The sequence below is a fragment of the Trachinotus anak genome, unplaced genomic scaffold (assembly GCF_046630095.1).
Source record: "Trachinotus anak isolate AG129_WGS33_773 ecotype Australia unplaced genomic scaffold, CSIRO_AGI_Tana_v1 ptg000007l, whole genome shotgun sequence".
Taxonomy (NCBI): Eukaryota; Metazoa; Chordata; class Actinopteri; order Carangiformes; family Carangidae; genus Trachinotus; species Trachinotus anak.
Window position 1 is genome coordinate 11,089,301 of NW_027273858.1, and position 17,231 is coordinate 11,106,531.

At 40.8% G+C, this 17,231-nt stretch overlaps 1 protein-coding gene across 15 annotated transcripts in view; it reads right to left on the bottom strand.

Moving 5' to 3' along the window:
* kcnma1a (potassium large conductance calcium-activated channel, subfamily M, alpha member 1a) overlaps window positions 1-17,231 on the bottom strand; it is a 134,349-nt gene that overhangs the window by 66,165 nt on the left and 50,953 nt on the right. For all 15 annotated transcript variants that reach the window (XM_071480457.1, XM_071480452.1, XM_071480462.1 and 12 more), the window contains exon 3: window positions 8,903-8,964. In XM_071480457.1, the coding sequence (XP_071336558.1) occupies window positions 8,903-8,964 (62 nt within the window). The remainder of the gene's footprint in view (window positions 1-8,902; window positions 8,965-17,231) is intronic.

Below are 17,231 nucleotides of genomic sequence, written 5' to 3' on the forward strand. Positions count from 1 at the left end.
AAAAAGATTTGAGTTGGTTTAAAGGTAATTTCTCTTACAGTGCCATTAGACTTTGGACACAGGTTAATTTGCTCCTGACCCATTAAAGGAGTTCAAATTGATCTGGCCTTAATACTCAATTATTTACTCACCACTAGCATCTCTGTGTGATTTTTCTGGCATCGAATATAACAAGCGTGCTAAAACAAACCTGTCATGAGTCATACATACAGCCTGGGCATACACAACACTCCTTGGCTAATTAAATGTCTTTTTCTCTGAGTATAGCCTCCAGGCCTCACACCCATCTAAACACTACAGCTGATGTGCCCCCACTCCCGCAACTGATTTGAAACTGCAACATTAGCTGATCCTTACAGACCTTTGTGCAAGAGGATGCACACACATACTTGGGAATGGTAATGCAAACACACTTACATATGAGTGCATACACACACACAGATGGTGCACAGTGAAGACACCATTTGGAGTGGTCACTGTGGCATTTCCCCTTGGGCCCAGCTCTGGCCTAATTCTGAATAACCGCTCAGCTACAGTCATGTGACCCAAAGCATCCTCAATAGCAGAGATAGCATGGCAGCACACGGCAGGGGCTGAGTGGTACACTGAATTTAGCTACACTCTGAGAGCTTTAATTTAGTCATTTTGATAATAATCATTTTATAGCATAGCTTATGATTAACTAAAGTAGGGGGGAGACACATCAGGCAGACCTGTGGTTTCTCTGTTTAGCTCAGGAGCACAATAGTTCATCAGTACAGGATTGGAGCAGTTCCCAGTCTATCTGTGGAGCTGATGAATTTGTTTTAACCAAATAAAAATGAAAACATAGAATGAAAAGTAACAAATCAATCTACCCTATGTATGGCAAGTCATAACGTAACATTACTGTATCACTGGTCAAGAGAAACACTTCTTAACGAAGGAGCAAACAGATCCTTTCCCAATGAAGATCAAAATAATATTACCAAATAAAGTATTTATTTAATTAAATCTACAGCTGCACTAATAAACTATTGTTATTGTAACAACAATGAGAAAATAGAAAAAATGTGTAATGTGAAAGGTGTCACTTGTTGTGACAAACCCACATTGAATTATGACTCGACGTAGCAGATTCCCTGAGCTCCACCATGTATACGGCTCCTAACTTTACAGTTTTGGTTCAGTCTCACCACACTTATAAGCCTCTTTCCTAGTAACAGCAGGCAGCTTTTTTCAGCTCTATAAACCTGACAGAAAGTTTGAAACTACCCGGTGAACATAGTGGGGTATTTAGTAGCTAAACACTAAGATATTTCACTGCAGGAGTTGATGGAGGAAAAAAAATCAATTAATGTAGGTTTAAATCTAAATACAGTTGAAATTCAGACTTTTATATAATTACATATCGTACATTATATCGACAACAACGATGGCCTAAAGAATTCAGTCCAGTGTGCCTGGGAATAAGGCTCATACTGGATGATTCTGCAGGACATGTCCAGTGCCCATATTCAGTGTTAGTACAAGGAGTCAATGTCTCATCACCTCACTGATCTAGTCTCAATAAAAACTGTTATGTATCACAGGCTATTAGATTTCATTTCACTGTACAGGTGTTTCAATGTCACTTCACACTCAAGGCATTCCTGGCCACATGCTGCCAGTGTCCTGCAGAAAATAGATCTGCCAACCACAGTTCTTATTACTTCTTTAAGCCCCTGCACAGCCTGGGGTTATGCCATCCTTCCTGACGGAAAGAGGAGAGGAGATAGAAAGGATGAGAGAGGTGAGAATTAGAAAGAAAGAGAGACAAGGAGGGAAGAGAGGTAGTGACCGAAAGAGGGAAAGGTAGAGAGAAAGATGTGAAAGTGACAGTGAAAGAGAAAAGGACAAAGCTCACAGAGGTACTGGGGACAATTTGTCTCATATAACTGTAAATAGCACACAACATTAGAAATCGCCTGGATATTCCTGAGCTTCTGTGATAAACTCTAGTCTTCTGATGTAGATGCCTGCGCCACACTATTCTTTCCTAACCTCACTCTGCTTGTTAGCAAAGCTAGCACTAACATACACACATGTGCCCCCGCTTACATGTAGACACACACAGGAGAACAGTGTTTGCCTGAAGGGAGGCTGCAGAGCATGTAAGTCTATTTGAGGACATAAAATACTTCCCCAAGTTCACCTCCTCCAACCAGGAACTCTGCCTCTGGAAAACGCAACCAGAGAGGTAAAACTCATTTGTTCACAAGGGCAAAGGAGCATGTTGGTGATGATGTTCTAAAAATAGTCCTAAACACCTTCAGCCAGTCGGCAGGAGCCAGCCTTTCGTTAGCCTGCACATGACCTTGGCTAGCAGCAGGAGAGACACAAAGGTTTGCCCCCTGAGCAAATAATAGCAGCAACACACAACACAGTGCAACACACCGAATCTGAGTCATTCCTCACGTCTCAGATATGTCTTAGTAAGCTCATAAGCATCTTGGAATGTAGTAACAGATTCATAGTCTCATTGATTTGTTAGTATTCAAGTCGCCCCATACAATCGATATACAACCCAAACAGGAAAATGTGAACCTATTTAGAGTGTGGTTTAAGCACAATGACTGAATGTCTGGCTTCCATGCCGTATTTCTCCTGAGGGTAGAGTGTGTACGTGTAAGGGACGCAGCAGGGAGGGGTCTGTGAAGCTGAAAGAAGGCCAGGTTAGTGCTTAAATGACTGATTTAGGTCAAGGCACCATTACTAAAATAAGAAATACTTTAGCACCTACAAGGGCAATGGACAAATAAAACTTCCCCAGGGAGGCTAAAAATAGACAGCTCCATTTTTTTCATCTGAATGCAAATGACTTGCATCCCGCTTCTAGCTTTTCCTCTACAAAGATGCTATTTATTTTAGTAGTTTGTGAGTGAAAATAGCACATGACTAAATGACACCACAACTTCATACAGTTTTGCTCGACAATGCAATAAAATTGAAATGAGAATAAATACTGAAAAAACGAGGACAGCAAGATTAATCATCTTTGCAAGACAGAAATGACACTAACAGCGCTAACATATGGTTAATTTATTCAGAAGCCAGTGTTGCAGTACAATGCCTCAACTACATACGTCACATCACTCCTCTCTTGAACACAAACCAATTAAGAGATAAAAGCTATGGTTATGTGCTATATGCAAAAGGAGGAAGTCCTTATCAGCACTCTGATTAACGTTGTCAAGCAAATGAAGTTGGCAGTGCTGGTTTGATTTGTTCTAATTTCAGGACACTTAATCAGCATTTTTAGACCTCCTCATATAAAATAACCAGTAATAATCAGCACAAAAACAAATTCATAAATGTCATTAATCATGTAATTATAACAACCCCTCCTAATCCCCTCATGAGGAAAAGAAATGTATCCCTCAGGACACAAGAATTTTAGATAAATTTAAAACATTCATTTATTCTACTGAAAAATTCTTACTTTAATTTTAATTCTTATCTAAATGTGATGATTGCATTTTCAAACCACCCTTTGAGTTAATCACAGCACTGAGATGGTGAAAGTTTAATCAAATGATTTGAAACAGAACATGAATGTTAGGAAACTAATCAATTTAATGACTTAAGGGTGTTTCCACACTAAAGTTTGGTTCAAATGGACTCTACTGCATTCCCTCTTTTGGATCAGGTCATTTCTTGGTGTGTAAGCTGTTATTTGAACTCTAGTAGGTCTTGGTCTGCTTTAGGCCAATGCTGTTGGATTTGTGGTGCAAACACAAACAGAAGGATTGTGTGATCATACAGAAGATATCTGCATGATTTAGAGCTAAACTACAATTAAATGTGCACAATCCATGTGTTGATCGTGGAAACTGTTAATGAAGCAATTTGCAATCTATGTAATTGTGGATCACAAGCTGGAAGAGTAAACATGAATTGACACTGTGGCTACAAATTGCTCCCCCCAAAAAATCCACAAAGGAACTTCAATCATTTCGGTTTTATCTGGGGTTTATTACGTTAACTAAATGTTTTGAATGTGGCTCATGCTGTGTTCATGCGATGGTCTAAAAATAGCCCTTCCGCTTGGCACTGTGGGATATCAGGGAACTGCAACAGCAAATGGCCTTTATATCGCCATGGTGACTTCGATAAACAAAGAGGTTGGACCCTTCGGTGTGCACTGATACCAGAAAAAATATCAAATTGCGGAGCAACTTGGCTAATCATCTCATAATCATCTCACCGCTAATTTCCTTCATTAGACTTCAATCAGTGTTTTATGCACTGAATCTGCATTTAGAGATAGAGCAACAGCCAATGTAACTTAGTCTCACACTCATAACACTTACTCTCTCTCACTCTCATAACACTTACAACCTAACAGGTGATACCATCACACTAATGTACAGCTTTGCCACATGTGGGCTAAGCAGGACTCATATTCTCTCTTTTTTTCAGAGCAAATGTTGATAATGAGTCATTTATTTAGAATAAGAAAATCTCCCTAAAAATGTGAGGTGAAAGTAATGAAATGGCATTTAGTCTCCAGTGATTTTAGAAAATTGCTGGAGATTTGATTTGGAAATGAATCATTTCTTACTGCTACAGTTTGTGGACTTAAATCTGAAGCCACTTGGGAATGGTGTCGACTGCAAATGAAGTCCTCTAACGGTTACATGGTCGTCTCTGACTTCATCCACACATACCAGCCAGGTATTATCAATACCCCAAGGAGGAGAGCTCCTTATATAGGCTACCCTTCATTGCCACAAAGTCTGCCAAGCTTGTCTCACTGCTCAGCCATATTTCTCACCTTACCCCATTAATTAGTCATTAGGCACTGTTTCTTTTTTCAGTACTGACATTGATCGCACACTAATGATAGAGTTACAGGCCCAGGCCACTGCTTATGAGGCCTCTTAGACAGAAGCAAAATTGTGTTTGTGGGTCTGTATATATATATATTATATATATATATATATATATATATATATGTGTGTGTGTGTGTGTGTGTGTGTGTGAGTTAACGTGACTATGCAATGTAATTGTCTGTATGTGTGACAGGGGCGGATTGAGAGAGGAGAGAAATAGAAACAGAAGTAGAGCAGGAACAAGGGCATCCCTTTAAGAGCAGCCTGCAGAGACTTTGTCCTACATTCCTCTTTATTTTTTTCATGGGAGCACAGAGGAGGAAGAAGAAGGGATGAAGGATGAGGGATGAGCCAAGGTATTAAAGCAGATTCAGATGTGGGTGGGAGAGGACGCAGTATCCTCCCATTGAAAATATCACCAAAATAGCACCAGTTTGGCAAGTGAAGTCTGCTGCAGAGCGATAGAAAAGGGAGTGTTTCATCGTACATTATTATGTGTTGCACTGAACTGTGATAAACAACCACTTTGTGAAAACAAGCAGATGGGAGTCATCCTCGGTGAAGCTACAGATTCATTCCCATTCATTCAAAAAAAAAAAAAAAAGTCTTCTTAACAACAACTCAGTTGCCAAGTCAATGACTAGTAATCTCTGTGCTCAACTGGGAGTGCAGCCAATTAAAAAAAATCCTTCTTTACAAACTCTGTCTACCTGCTTCCACAAAAGGCTTTGCTGTGTTTTTCTGTGAGTGTTTGCTGCAGGATGTTGGCCAACTGAGCTCCCGCTAGGAAAGCCCCACTTGCAGAAAGCTAGAAACAAAACAGCTCCTGAGAGACTGGTGCCTGGCCACCAGAAAGGTATGTTTTCTTCAGCTTTTTACCCACTGTGTTTATGCATGTGTGTGTGTGTGTGTCCTTGCCCCAAGGGGCTACCCTGCTTCAGTGAAGTAGACATAAAAACCCATTGTGCAGATCCAGCCTCCTGAGGTCCAACCCAAATGCACTTATTCCACCACATGTCTCTTTTCGCTGTTACCACAGGAACTCAACCATAATCCTTCCCATTACTGTTTCCTTTTTCACAGATGATTTCAGAATGATGTTCACTTCATCCGATGGCCAAAACGGCAGTTTCGAAGAGAAAGGGGGAAAGCAAACCATTAGGCCCGAGCAGTTCTCAAGTCTGTACCATAAGACCCTCAGTATTTGGTAGACTAATTATTACCATTAAAAGGGTGACCTATATCATCGATTTCCTCAGTCATTAACATTTAGTTGCAAGGAAGCTAGATGGAGAGAAGGTCATTTGTAGAGCAATTTTAGCATTTGAGTATGGGGGTAGGAATGTGAGTCAAATCATTTATTCATGTAGTGTATTCCCCTCCTTGATCAGGAATGCATGCACATGCAATCCTGCACACAAGGTGATAATCATTGAAGGAGCATATGTCAATATTGGTATCCTTATGCGTTCTCTTGGAGTGAATGGACTTCGCAAATGCAGACAAAAGACAGACCATAAAGCTTTGTTGATAGGTTATAGCATTGTTCACTTAGACAGTTGGATGTGACATATTGTCACAGTGATACACTGTAACCATTTGTCCTTGATGGACCATATGATGCATCTTGGATTATTTTGAGGTTGGCAGCTTCAGGCATCTTTTGTCATTAGATAATACAGCAAATAGACTGACAGAGATAGAGATAGTAGACAATTGGGAAAAGATTTAGTGTCAGGTCAGCTGTGTAATATGGAACAATCAATGTAGAACACATAAGGTTCCAGCTGTTGCAGTGAAAGTATGGCTATAACATGTGCCTGGCCCAGTTCAGGATGTAAAGCCCCCAGGAGTCAGCTGAACCTGCTCTGGGTCGATCAGTAGTCCCCCTGAGAGGACGTGCACACTCAAGTGAAAAGCTTTAGCTAATCACAATGATGAGGGTGGAGAGGGCCTTAGAGCTTAATGGGAGCACAGAGAGATCAGGGAAATGCCTCAGGGAAGCCGACTCACATAGAAATACACTTAAAGTGCACTGTAACACACAAGAGATAATGGAGAAGTACTAATGTGAGAGAAACTACAACTCTGCAGTAAAACCAAACAAACTTTTAACTATTCTGACTTTTTACTTTGGGTTTGATGTTATGGCGTGGTACATCTCTGCAAACCTCATGCTTTCAACCTTCCTCCTTTGTTGTCCTGTGGAAAGCTAGTCAGTGTTTGTTTATCTGTCAAGGGGGCACGCTCAAGTGTTAGGTTAGCCTGTTGATTTTGTCAGAGTCATTCTATTTTTTATGCGCTTTTAATGATTCATTGATCACTGACCATTAACATGGCCAATGATTGACTTAGGAGATGTATCCCTACTCATCATCTGAATATTAAGGGGGATTATAAGAAAATTTGTCTCTCAACCAAAATGCTAAAAATATCCCAGAGGCAGAGAGGAACACAAAGAGGGGGCGATAGAGGGATGTATAGAGAGATAGAGATGTGGAAGAGGAAGTGAAGGTTTTTATCCTGAGGTACAAATGGGTGACTGGATTCACTCCAGAAATAATTTGCCACTGCTACTAAGATAAAGACTTGGATTGCATTTTAGAGTTACTTCTTTAAATAGTTTGACATCTCTATTCCTGTTTTAGTCTCTCATGTCCCTCAGGGACATAATTTCACAGTCCACAGATATTGTATTGAAGGGAAAACAAACTAAAGGAAGCTAGCTGTTACTTAAAGATAACATGCTGCACAACAGCCAACAGAGGAATGAATATGATGAAAAGGTACCATACAGTATCATGGTCAATAGATCCTGGTTCCTTTGCAGTCGACATTCCATAACCACAGGCACTACAGTAAATATTTGAGGCATTATTTTGGTAAATCAATGGTGCATGAAATAAGTGCAAGCAGAGTCAGTCTGCAGGCCATGGCAACACATTTTGGTCATTTCATTTCCAGAGGCGCATGCAAGAACTTCTACAACATAATTGGAAATGATAAATTGCCTCTTTGGCTTGAATTTAAAATCAGTGCACTCCATAACTGGGGGGGAGGGGGCCTCTACCACAGAAGCTTTTGCTAATGGAAGTCAGGAGGTGGAGAATTGCCATCAGCAAACATACAGCATGAAGTAGAACCTTAAATTAAATTAGCCTGAAAAATAACACATTGTTTTGTTGAAGAATAAAAGGATGAATATTACCACTGTACACACTGGGGTCCATTCCTGTATCACATCATCAATCAAAGCAAATTAGGCTAAGTAAATGTTTCAGCTGCCCCTGTGAGTTGCTGTTCAGTTTATCTGTCAAGGAGACATGCTCAAGTGTCAGGTTAGCCTGTTGATCATGTTAAAGTCATTCTAGACTTTGTTTCAAGACATCTCTTACAGATGCACTATAACCTTTCCATAGAGCACGACACAGTGTAGCCATAAGGTACAATGATTGATTAAGGTAATTACTTAAATTACCTGGTTATTAAAAGGAGATTATACACTTTAAAAGCTAATGAGTCCATATGTCTACCAGAGAGAAACTCACAAGAAGTGTGGATGGTGAGGATTGGATGAAAGTAACTGCAGTAGTTACCAGAGATATGCCAAACCTGCAATCTGTCTCTGGGTGACTGCCAGCCAGGGATACGCATAAACTAACAATACACATACGCATTTGCTCACGCACTGAACAAGCTCCCCAACACATACAGTATCTGCCTATCTCTGTTACCATGGAAACTGACAGGCCTCCCATTGACAAATCCTCAGTTACAGATGTGTGTGTTATGTGTAGTGTATGTGTGTGCTTGTGAGTGCTTGTGGGGGTGTGAATATGTGCATTTGCATTTAAGAGATTGGAGCATGAGGAGATGAGTAAGGACACATGTGCACCTATCACTCAGATACCGTATGTAGGCCAGTGTAAATGCATGCAACATACAGATAGAAAGTTCTTTTTATCTACACTCTATCATCAGTATAGCTGCTGGAGCATATTTGAAATTTCAGTTTATTTCAGAGGATACATCATGAAACTGATACTTACTCTGAGGAGTCTATAAAGTATATTCCAAGGGCCCCGATGCTGAGCGCAAAGACTAATACCACCTGAGGAGAGAAAGACAGACAAAAGAGAAATTATATTCATGCACAGAGTAGCAAAAGTCTTCTAACACTGCATTAAGTTGGGGTGGGTACAATAGGTAACACTAGTATCTGTAATTAAACAGAGACCTGCCCCCTGCATGTTGCAGAACGGTGGACGTTTTCAAAAAGCTCATGTTGAATAATGAATGCTCACCCTCATGTCAGCAAACACAGCCTATTGAATGCAGGCAGTGTAAAGTCAAGCCAGCACAATCATATAAAGCAAAGAAAAGAAACACATCTGTGAGCTCAACTGTACAGAGGAGCAGCAACAATGTGGCGTTGAGAGGAAGTGCTTAGACAGAACCACAGTCATCAAGTGTTGACGTGCACTCCTCGGCTACTATAATGAGTCAATGTTTGCATTGTGTAAGACTGTGACCCTACTCCACTGTGATCTGTATAATGTTTCAGTGACTATATATGTCTGGGAAGGTAAAGAGAAGTAAGTACATGCAGCACTAGCAGCAATACCTGAGTCAAAGTTATTTAATCATGTAGATTCTTCAAAGCAGAATTTTGTTTAAATGATTAAGAAAACAACCAGAGAGGTGCAATTATTGCACTTGTTTCTGAATCAATTTAAATGTATTTAAATCTAATGACATCACATCAGAAAAACACAACTTGATTAAATGACATTAATGATAACATTAACATGACAAACAAGCAGCGACACACAATGTTAAAGTATGACTTCTAAATAATATAATATCTTACAGCATCACATTAAAATTATACAGAATAAGTGCAGAAAGCTCTTGTAGCAAGCACTCCATTTGTAATTCAATAATATAAAGGGTGGTAAAGTGTAACACACACAAGGATAAAAAATAGTTCCATTTATGTAGAAAAATGAGGATGTGTCTGAATATTAGTCATTAAGAGGAAATGTCAGTTTTCCACACCCCAGGAAAAAAAACTGCAGCATGTGCCACAATTATCCCCTCCAGCAAAGTGCACTTGCAAAAATTAGAGTTCACATCACCATCATCATCACCACTGTCACCATAATCATCATCTTCGCAACAGCTGACCAACGTAGCGGTGCACAATAGTTCCTCCCCTGCGCTCCTTTCTACCATTCAGCCATCTCACAATAGGAGCCCACTGTCCCTGCTGATTGTGCCATTCATTATTGATGGTGGGAGCTTGATTACTTTCATGTGATGGTCCTTTGGATTGATCCAATGCATTGTGGCTGAGGTATTAAGTAAACACCCTCATCCCCTTGCATTTTTAATGGTTTGCCGCTTGAATGGAGGATGATGGCAATCCTGAGCACGGAGTTGTCCAGGGCTGGAATAACCTTACAAGCCAAAGACATCAATGATGCTCTACACAAAGGAGAAGTGGAGAAGGCTCAAACTCAGACTCTACGATAACATCAGGCTTTTTGAATGAAAGGCACTCCCCTAGTCTGTTTAGGAAAGAAAGTAGTTGACTGGAGGGCCTTATCTCATCCATTCCCTGCCATGCTGTCTATACAGGAATATGAATATGCATTTTTCCCACCAGATGGTATAGTATCTTTTAGTGAGTTAGTATTTTGCAGGCGAGGGAAAACATACAAGAGTTTACACATCAAAGTCAGCTTACAGGTGTCATGGAGTAGGTACTGCATATGTGAACAAAGTTGTATAAAGCCTTTTGTGGCTGACAACGGAGCTGAGGTTGATGACTACAGGTCTGAAAATGATCTGAAATTTTTTATTTATTTTTTTTTTTTATGTGGCGTTGGAAAGATGTGAAATTACCAGACTTCTGTACCCTGCTCCACATCTCTGTTAAAGGCTAGCAGCTCAGGGCTACATGAACAACTAGTAGCATTACACACCCAAATCTCCAATCAAACTGTCACCGGTCAAGTTGCATTGTGGGTAATGCAGGCACCAGGATTTGACAAGGAAGAATAATTTGTGGCTTAAAAAAGACAATATTTCTGGCTCATCTTTTTTATCCTTTTTTTTTTTTAATGTCTAATGTGAATCTGATTATTGCACTCCTATGATTGCTGCTGCCCAGGATCATAGGACAAGAGGAAGGGGCAGAGAGGAGTATGACTGAGCAGCGGTTGGTTGCTGAAAAGCTGAGCAGTGAACAGTGAACATCCAGCGACGGGCTGAAGAGATAAGAAGCGTCATCATCTTAAACTGACCCACTTATTCAACTGTGAAAGCCAGTCCACCCCTCCACCCCCACACTTTCTCCCTCTCTCACACACTCTCTCCCCTCACAGTGTCTACGAGGGTTAGCTGTGAACCTCAAACCCACAATCTCCTAAAGACAACCAACCGAGCAACTGCCACTGCAAATCAGGACCAATGCAGTAATAGGTGGGGGAAACCTACAAGAATGGTAAAGGCAGAGGGGCTTTCCCCCTGCCTGAAAAACAAAGTGAGAAATTAAAAAAGAGCCTCAGCAGCAGTAAAATGATTGCTAAGTATAGCTGTTGCTGCATCACTAATAGCTGTAAATGACTTTATGAGGCTATTAATATGCACATTAGATTATTCACATGTGATGAGATGGCATGAGTGAGTCACATTTGTTTGCAGCAAACTGGAATATGCCGGCATCATGTCTGCAGAGCAGCTTTCGGACGTGATGTCTATGTTTTCTCTTTAAAAGCCGTGTAGGATTTCATTGGTGTATTCCTGCCTATATTTAAAGTGTAAAGCTGAGTCTGTCAGATGTTTTCCAAGGTGCACTTTACCAGGCTGGAGGACTAGAAGTGTAAAAGAAGCCAGCGACAAATCATGTGCATGTTTGTGTGTGTGTGTGTGTGTGTGGGTCTCAGGTTCCAACACTGCAAGCGGGCCTAAAGTGGCAGTTCTCACATGACGCGATCAGAATTGTAAACACATAATAAAACTTAACTTACATGTACAAACACACGTGTGAGTCTGACGGTCTCAGTTTATTTGGCAGTCTAAAGACTTTCGAGAGCTCATCAAGGCTTGCCTGTGGAAGCGCCCTAAAACTGAGCCAGAATTTCACACACGACTTCCTCCTCCAACAGGGATCCTGTCTAATGACTTCCTCTGTCCCTTAAGTGCACCCTGCGACAGGGAGAGAGTAGAATCTCACAGACAGGTGATGTGGGCTGGCAACGTACAGTGTAATCGCTTCACATTAAGGCCAAACACCCAGGTCAAAAGAGCGGTGACTCCACATCTCAGTCCATAGTAATCAAGATGGAGGACACACTTTTATCTTCAACATACACTTTAACACACATCTCTCTGTATCCACACCTCAGACTTAATATGTCAATAGTGATATACCATAATTAACTAAATTCTATGGTTATACTGCAAACTCTGTGTCAGACATCCTGTCAGACCCCTCTATATAATACAGTAATCCTAGTGGAATTATTCTGGGTCTCTCCAGATGTAGTGACCACCTTCCTCTCCACTAGTAAATGCACATGAAAATACCCTTGTTGGCAAGTTATTTTGGTGTGAGGTCAAAGGACTATTCAGAATTGGTGTCAAAAATGGTTGTCTCTGGTGGATAATCTGGTATAGTTGTATATGTCTATTATCAGAAACATAAACATCAATTACAGCACATGTTTGTTTATGGTTTTAGTGTTATATGTTATGTGTGTATTTTTATTGTACTTTCTTTAGGAGAAGCCAAAGACAAAGCTGGTGGACAATAAAGTCAATCAGTCAATCAAATCAAAGGTGCATTGATTGATGATTTTTGAAAAATAAAGGACTTCTGCTTCCTATTTAAAGAAGAGCTTCAGTCATAAAGAGTGTAGTACCTTTTATACATTCTATTATTCATCTAAACAAGCCTTACAAGTTTAAAATCAATTAGGGACTCCCACTGTTCACATATCATCTCCAATAAAGGCTTGGACCAAAGTATATGGAAGAAAGTAGGACATTTTAATCTGAAGCTATTTTAGTTAATTTATAAAATAAAAAGCCTAGTTGTGCAAAATATTAATAAACTCCAAAGCCTGGGGCTAATGAGGCCGTCCAATTGTGAGCTGATTTGCACGCTATTGTTACAGAGCTTCCAGAGGTTGACATCAAAGGCAGGGAAACAAACATCCTTATGGGCATTAGCTAAGTGAGAGATCAGAGGAAATCTAAACAAGAATATTTCAGTTTTTCTTTTTGTCAGACAGTGAAATAAATACTTTCTATGAACCCTAATGGGTTCCCCAAGATTACATGAGTGGGAATCCTCAGTGGGAAGTCAAGAATGCCCATCAGTACCGTGTGGCATCAGGATAAGCTTGTTCATTAATCCGGCCTGGCTCGCTGCGTTAGCCAGAAAGAGGAGCTCCAAAATGTCCGATTGATGCTTCAGCCACAAAGGATTTCAGATGTCCGCAGCCAAGGAGAGCTCAGGCCAAACCAGCAGACTGTTTCTGGTTCCCTAAATCTGAATTCTGAATCCCTAAACATATAAAGTACATCAATCTTTTATAGCAGGTTTCAAACAAAACAAAATTACTGCAGAGAGTAAATATTCATTTATATTCAATACAGATTTTCTCTGAATAATTCACGTCAGTGAAATAGTAGACAAATTCATTTCTGCAGCGTTCCCTCGCTCATCAAATTGTCACACTGTTTACGCAAACATTTGAACCCACTCCCAGTGTTTGCTTTCATAACAAAGACTCCCAGGTTATCAGACACAGGTCGCGCGTCAATGCAGATTTAGACACAAAGGGAAAGAGAGTCACATGTCAGTGCACAAGGTGAGAGTCTGAGCTTCTCACTGGGGGAATGTCAACAGATGACACCGCCGTTAAACTTTGATGGCACACATCCATACATCAGTATGCATCGTGATCTCCCCTTTCCCTCGCCCTCAAATGGCAGGGGGCTCAACCCTACGCAGGCGTGGGTATGATCTGACATCCTGTCAGAAAATTACACTCTGTATTCCACTCACACACACTTCATAATCCAACCAGGACTACTGATTCCCACTGTGTGACAGAACAGATGTACCACAAGCATAGCAATTCATGCAGGAGCATTCTTGCAAGAAGACAAGAACCACCACACTTGGATTTTTGAAGTCAACGGTGCTTAATAATAAAAGGAGCCATACATATTTGTGTGTTCAGAATATGAACAGAGGAGAAACCGGATTCAAATAAAAGAAGAAAATGTTTTTAAGTCAGAAAAATGAACACTTTTAGTGACATTTTAGAGCTTTGAGGAAACGTGACTAAAGGCAATCCAGTCGCAGGCTATCAGAGTACTGGAAAGTCCACTTCAGACTGTCTGAGGCTCTGTCTGGTGATAGCTAGCCTCTCAGCAGACTTTCCAATGACATGGACGTTAATTGCCACCTTTGTTACAATTGCACCCTCCTAATTAAATGTGGCACAGAAATAGTCCTTTTTTTGCTGAATAAAATAGACAAGCAGAATACAATAAGCTTGTCTGACTGTCAACAGAACAAGGCCCATTATACCCTGACTTCAAATATGCAATTCATAAATTATGAGAGGAGCAAAGGACAAAAACAGGCAAGATACAAGCTGAAGCCTGAGTAAGTTGTGCACTGGTGTGTGTCAGAGTTGTTTTTATCATCCAAATCCACTGTAGACTACATTCACAGTCAGTTTTTGTAAAGTCTAACAGGGGAGGAGCACAAGAAAAAAAAATGAGAGAGAAATTAGATTGAGTACGACAAGAACTAGTCTCCTGTAATGAAATGTCTAAAACCACCACTATAGTAGTAAATCAGTAATGCTGGGTATGTAGACAAAAGTCCAGATGGCCTGTTACATCTCATCTCTCATACATTCATCTACCTCCTACTATATTTCTTTTCACTATCTGCTAAACATGCTCGCCTATTCCTTAAGAAAAAAAAATAGGAGGTAATTGAGTTTTGCTATCTGATTTGTCTGGTCGCAGCGGAGGAGGGAAAATACTACAGGTTCTAAATGATGCACATCGAAACGAAAGCCCTGGCTCTCTTTTCTCTGTTCATGTCCTCGCCTACCCGACCCTCCCACAGCCAGCTCCTTTTGTGTTACCATCCAAGGTCATGTGGTGACTATATCTGGGGTATGGAGTGGGTGAATAGAGGATCAGTACAATGATGCTAACCTGTCCTTCAAGAATCATCTTTATCATTCATCTTAAAGTGCACACACGACATGTTCTTATTTCTAGGACATTTTGTAGGACATCTGTCTCCCAACATGCAGTTAGGGGCTTTACAAACAAATATATACAACCTGTGTCCAGTGTGGTAACAAAAAATATTGAAGGATACATTTTAAATGGTATGTTTTCCGTCTTTAGTTAGAGATGACATGATATACCACAGATGACCATCACAAAAACTGTAGGAAATCAGTATTAGGTCAATATATCAGCAGCTCTTAAATGTGAAAATGTTGTTTGTCTATAGCAAAGAAGGTGTGAAAGCTTTTCATTTCTTTGAATCAGACATTACAAAACTTGAAAGGCGATACTACTGGGACTATGCCTGATTACAATGCGTGAAAATACAAATGTGGCGTGAAATGTAACACTTTCAGAGCGCTGACTCTGTTTAAATGAACTTGGGCATTGCCAGCAGGACAGGTGCAAACCAGCGACAAGCCTCAACAAGCAGTGTGTGAGTGCAGCCCCTAGATTTCTCCACAGCAGAGTAGACAGCCATGGTTAATGTGCTGGGGTTCGTGTGTTTTACCATACCCCGCCATACAAATGTGCTTAAAAAAAACAATAGAGTTGCAATGACGTTTTGAGTCAGTTTTTTGGAAAAAAAAACAAAAAAAAAAACACCAACATTTCCTCCATAACATTTTAATTTTAAAAGAAAATGTACAATCACACCCAGTCTTACTGTTCAGACAGAATGCATTATTTCATCTTACATAACTCCAAGAAGGACTGTAAATAGACTGACAGGTGCCCTCCATGTTTTTTATCTCTGAAAAGAAATGCAATCTCATATATCAAAATGTGACCGCTGATGCTGCAGCCCTGGAATTGACTCCATTTAACCCTATTGGCCTTTATGAGACGAATGCCCACATATTGTCGTACGTAGGCAACAGAAACGGTGATTGACGGGGGGACGACGGGGAGGGGGTCGGTATGAAGGAAAGCCTCTCAGGTCTGACAGGATGACAGCTCCTAAAATGAGCATCTGTCAGTGGGAGATGAAGTGGAGGCCTGTGGGGATCTGTAATAGACAGACAGGACAACCTGTCTGAAAAATCTCCTCTAAAAGTTTCTCTATAGCATCATTTATTCATGAAAAGAAGTTTTTTTTTTTGCTACTTGATATGTCAGTGCCAAATTAAACCATCCTAAAAGAGATGGCGTTATATGAGATGTACAGTATGCTCCAGATACTAGAAGGGCAGGTGACTCTTCCTTCCTCTACAGCATCCTGTGTCTAATGGCAGCCTTCCCTAGACACCTGCAGTGAGACCATGACCTTGAATGTTCGCAAAGGACACAAAAGGACAAAAGAGAAGGAGAGATAAAAAGATGGAGGTGATGATGACAGGAGATGGAGGGATGAGAGAATGTTAGAGAGAGAGCCCTCCCCCAGGGACGTGAGGAGCGTTAAGAGGTGGCAGAAAATGGCTTGTGGCAGAGACAAAATGAGAGCGAGAGAGAGAGAGAGAGAGAGAGAGAGAGAGAGAGAGAGAGAGAGAGAGAGAGAGAGAGAGAGAGAGCAGCTGAAGAGAAAGAAGGGTGGAGGGATGGAGAATATTAGAGCATGTCCTCTAAGGCACAGCAAGAGCTTAAATGCCACAGCGTGTACGCGTCTGTGCGTGTGTTTTCACCTCTTAGTGTGTGAGTGCATGTATATCATGTGTGTATGTCTTCAACCTCTCCATGCGACCAACCTTTGTGTGTGTGCATTTGTCCATGAGACAGAAAGGGGGACCCCTACTGGGATTATGCTAGCACAGAGAAGATGAGAGGATGCATGTGACCAGCCTGCAAAGAACCAGTGACAGCGGTTGAGGGGAAAATTCTTCAATCCATTCTCCACCCAGCATCTACCACATGAGCTTATAAATGGTTCCTTTTGAAAACCGCAGTATATCTGCAGAATATAGAAAGGGACTTCATAGAAAGCTGCTGCCACTGCACAGAGTTACCATAATGTCCATTATGCATATGTACTGTAGCTAGAGGGCAGCATTATTTTTAGTGAGATGTGACTGTTAAGCTCTTATAGCGATGCTAACTCAGTGCTAA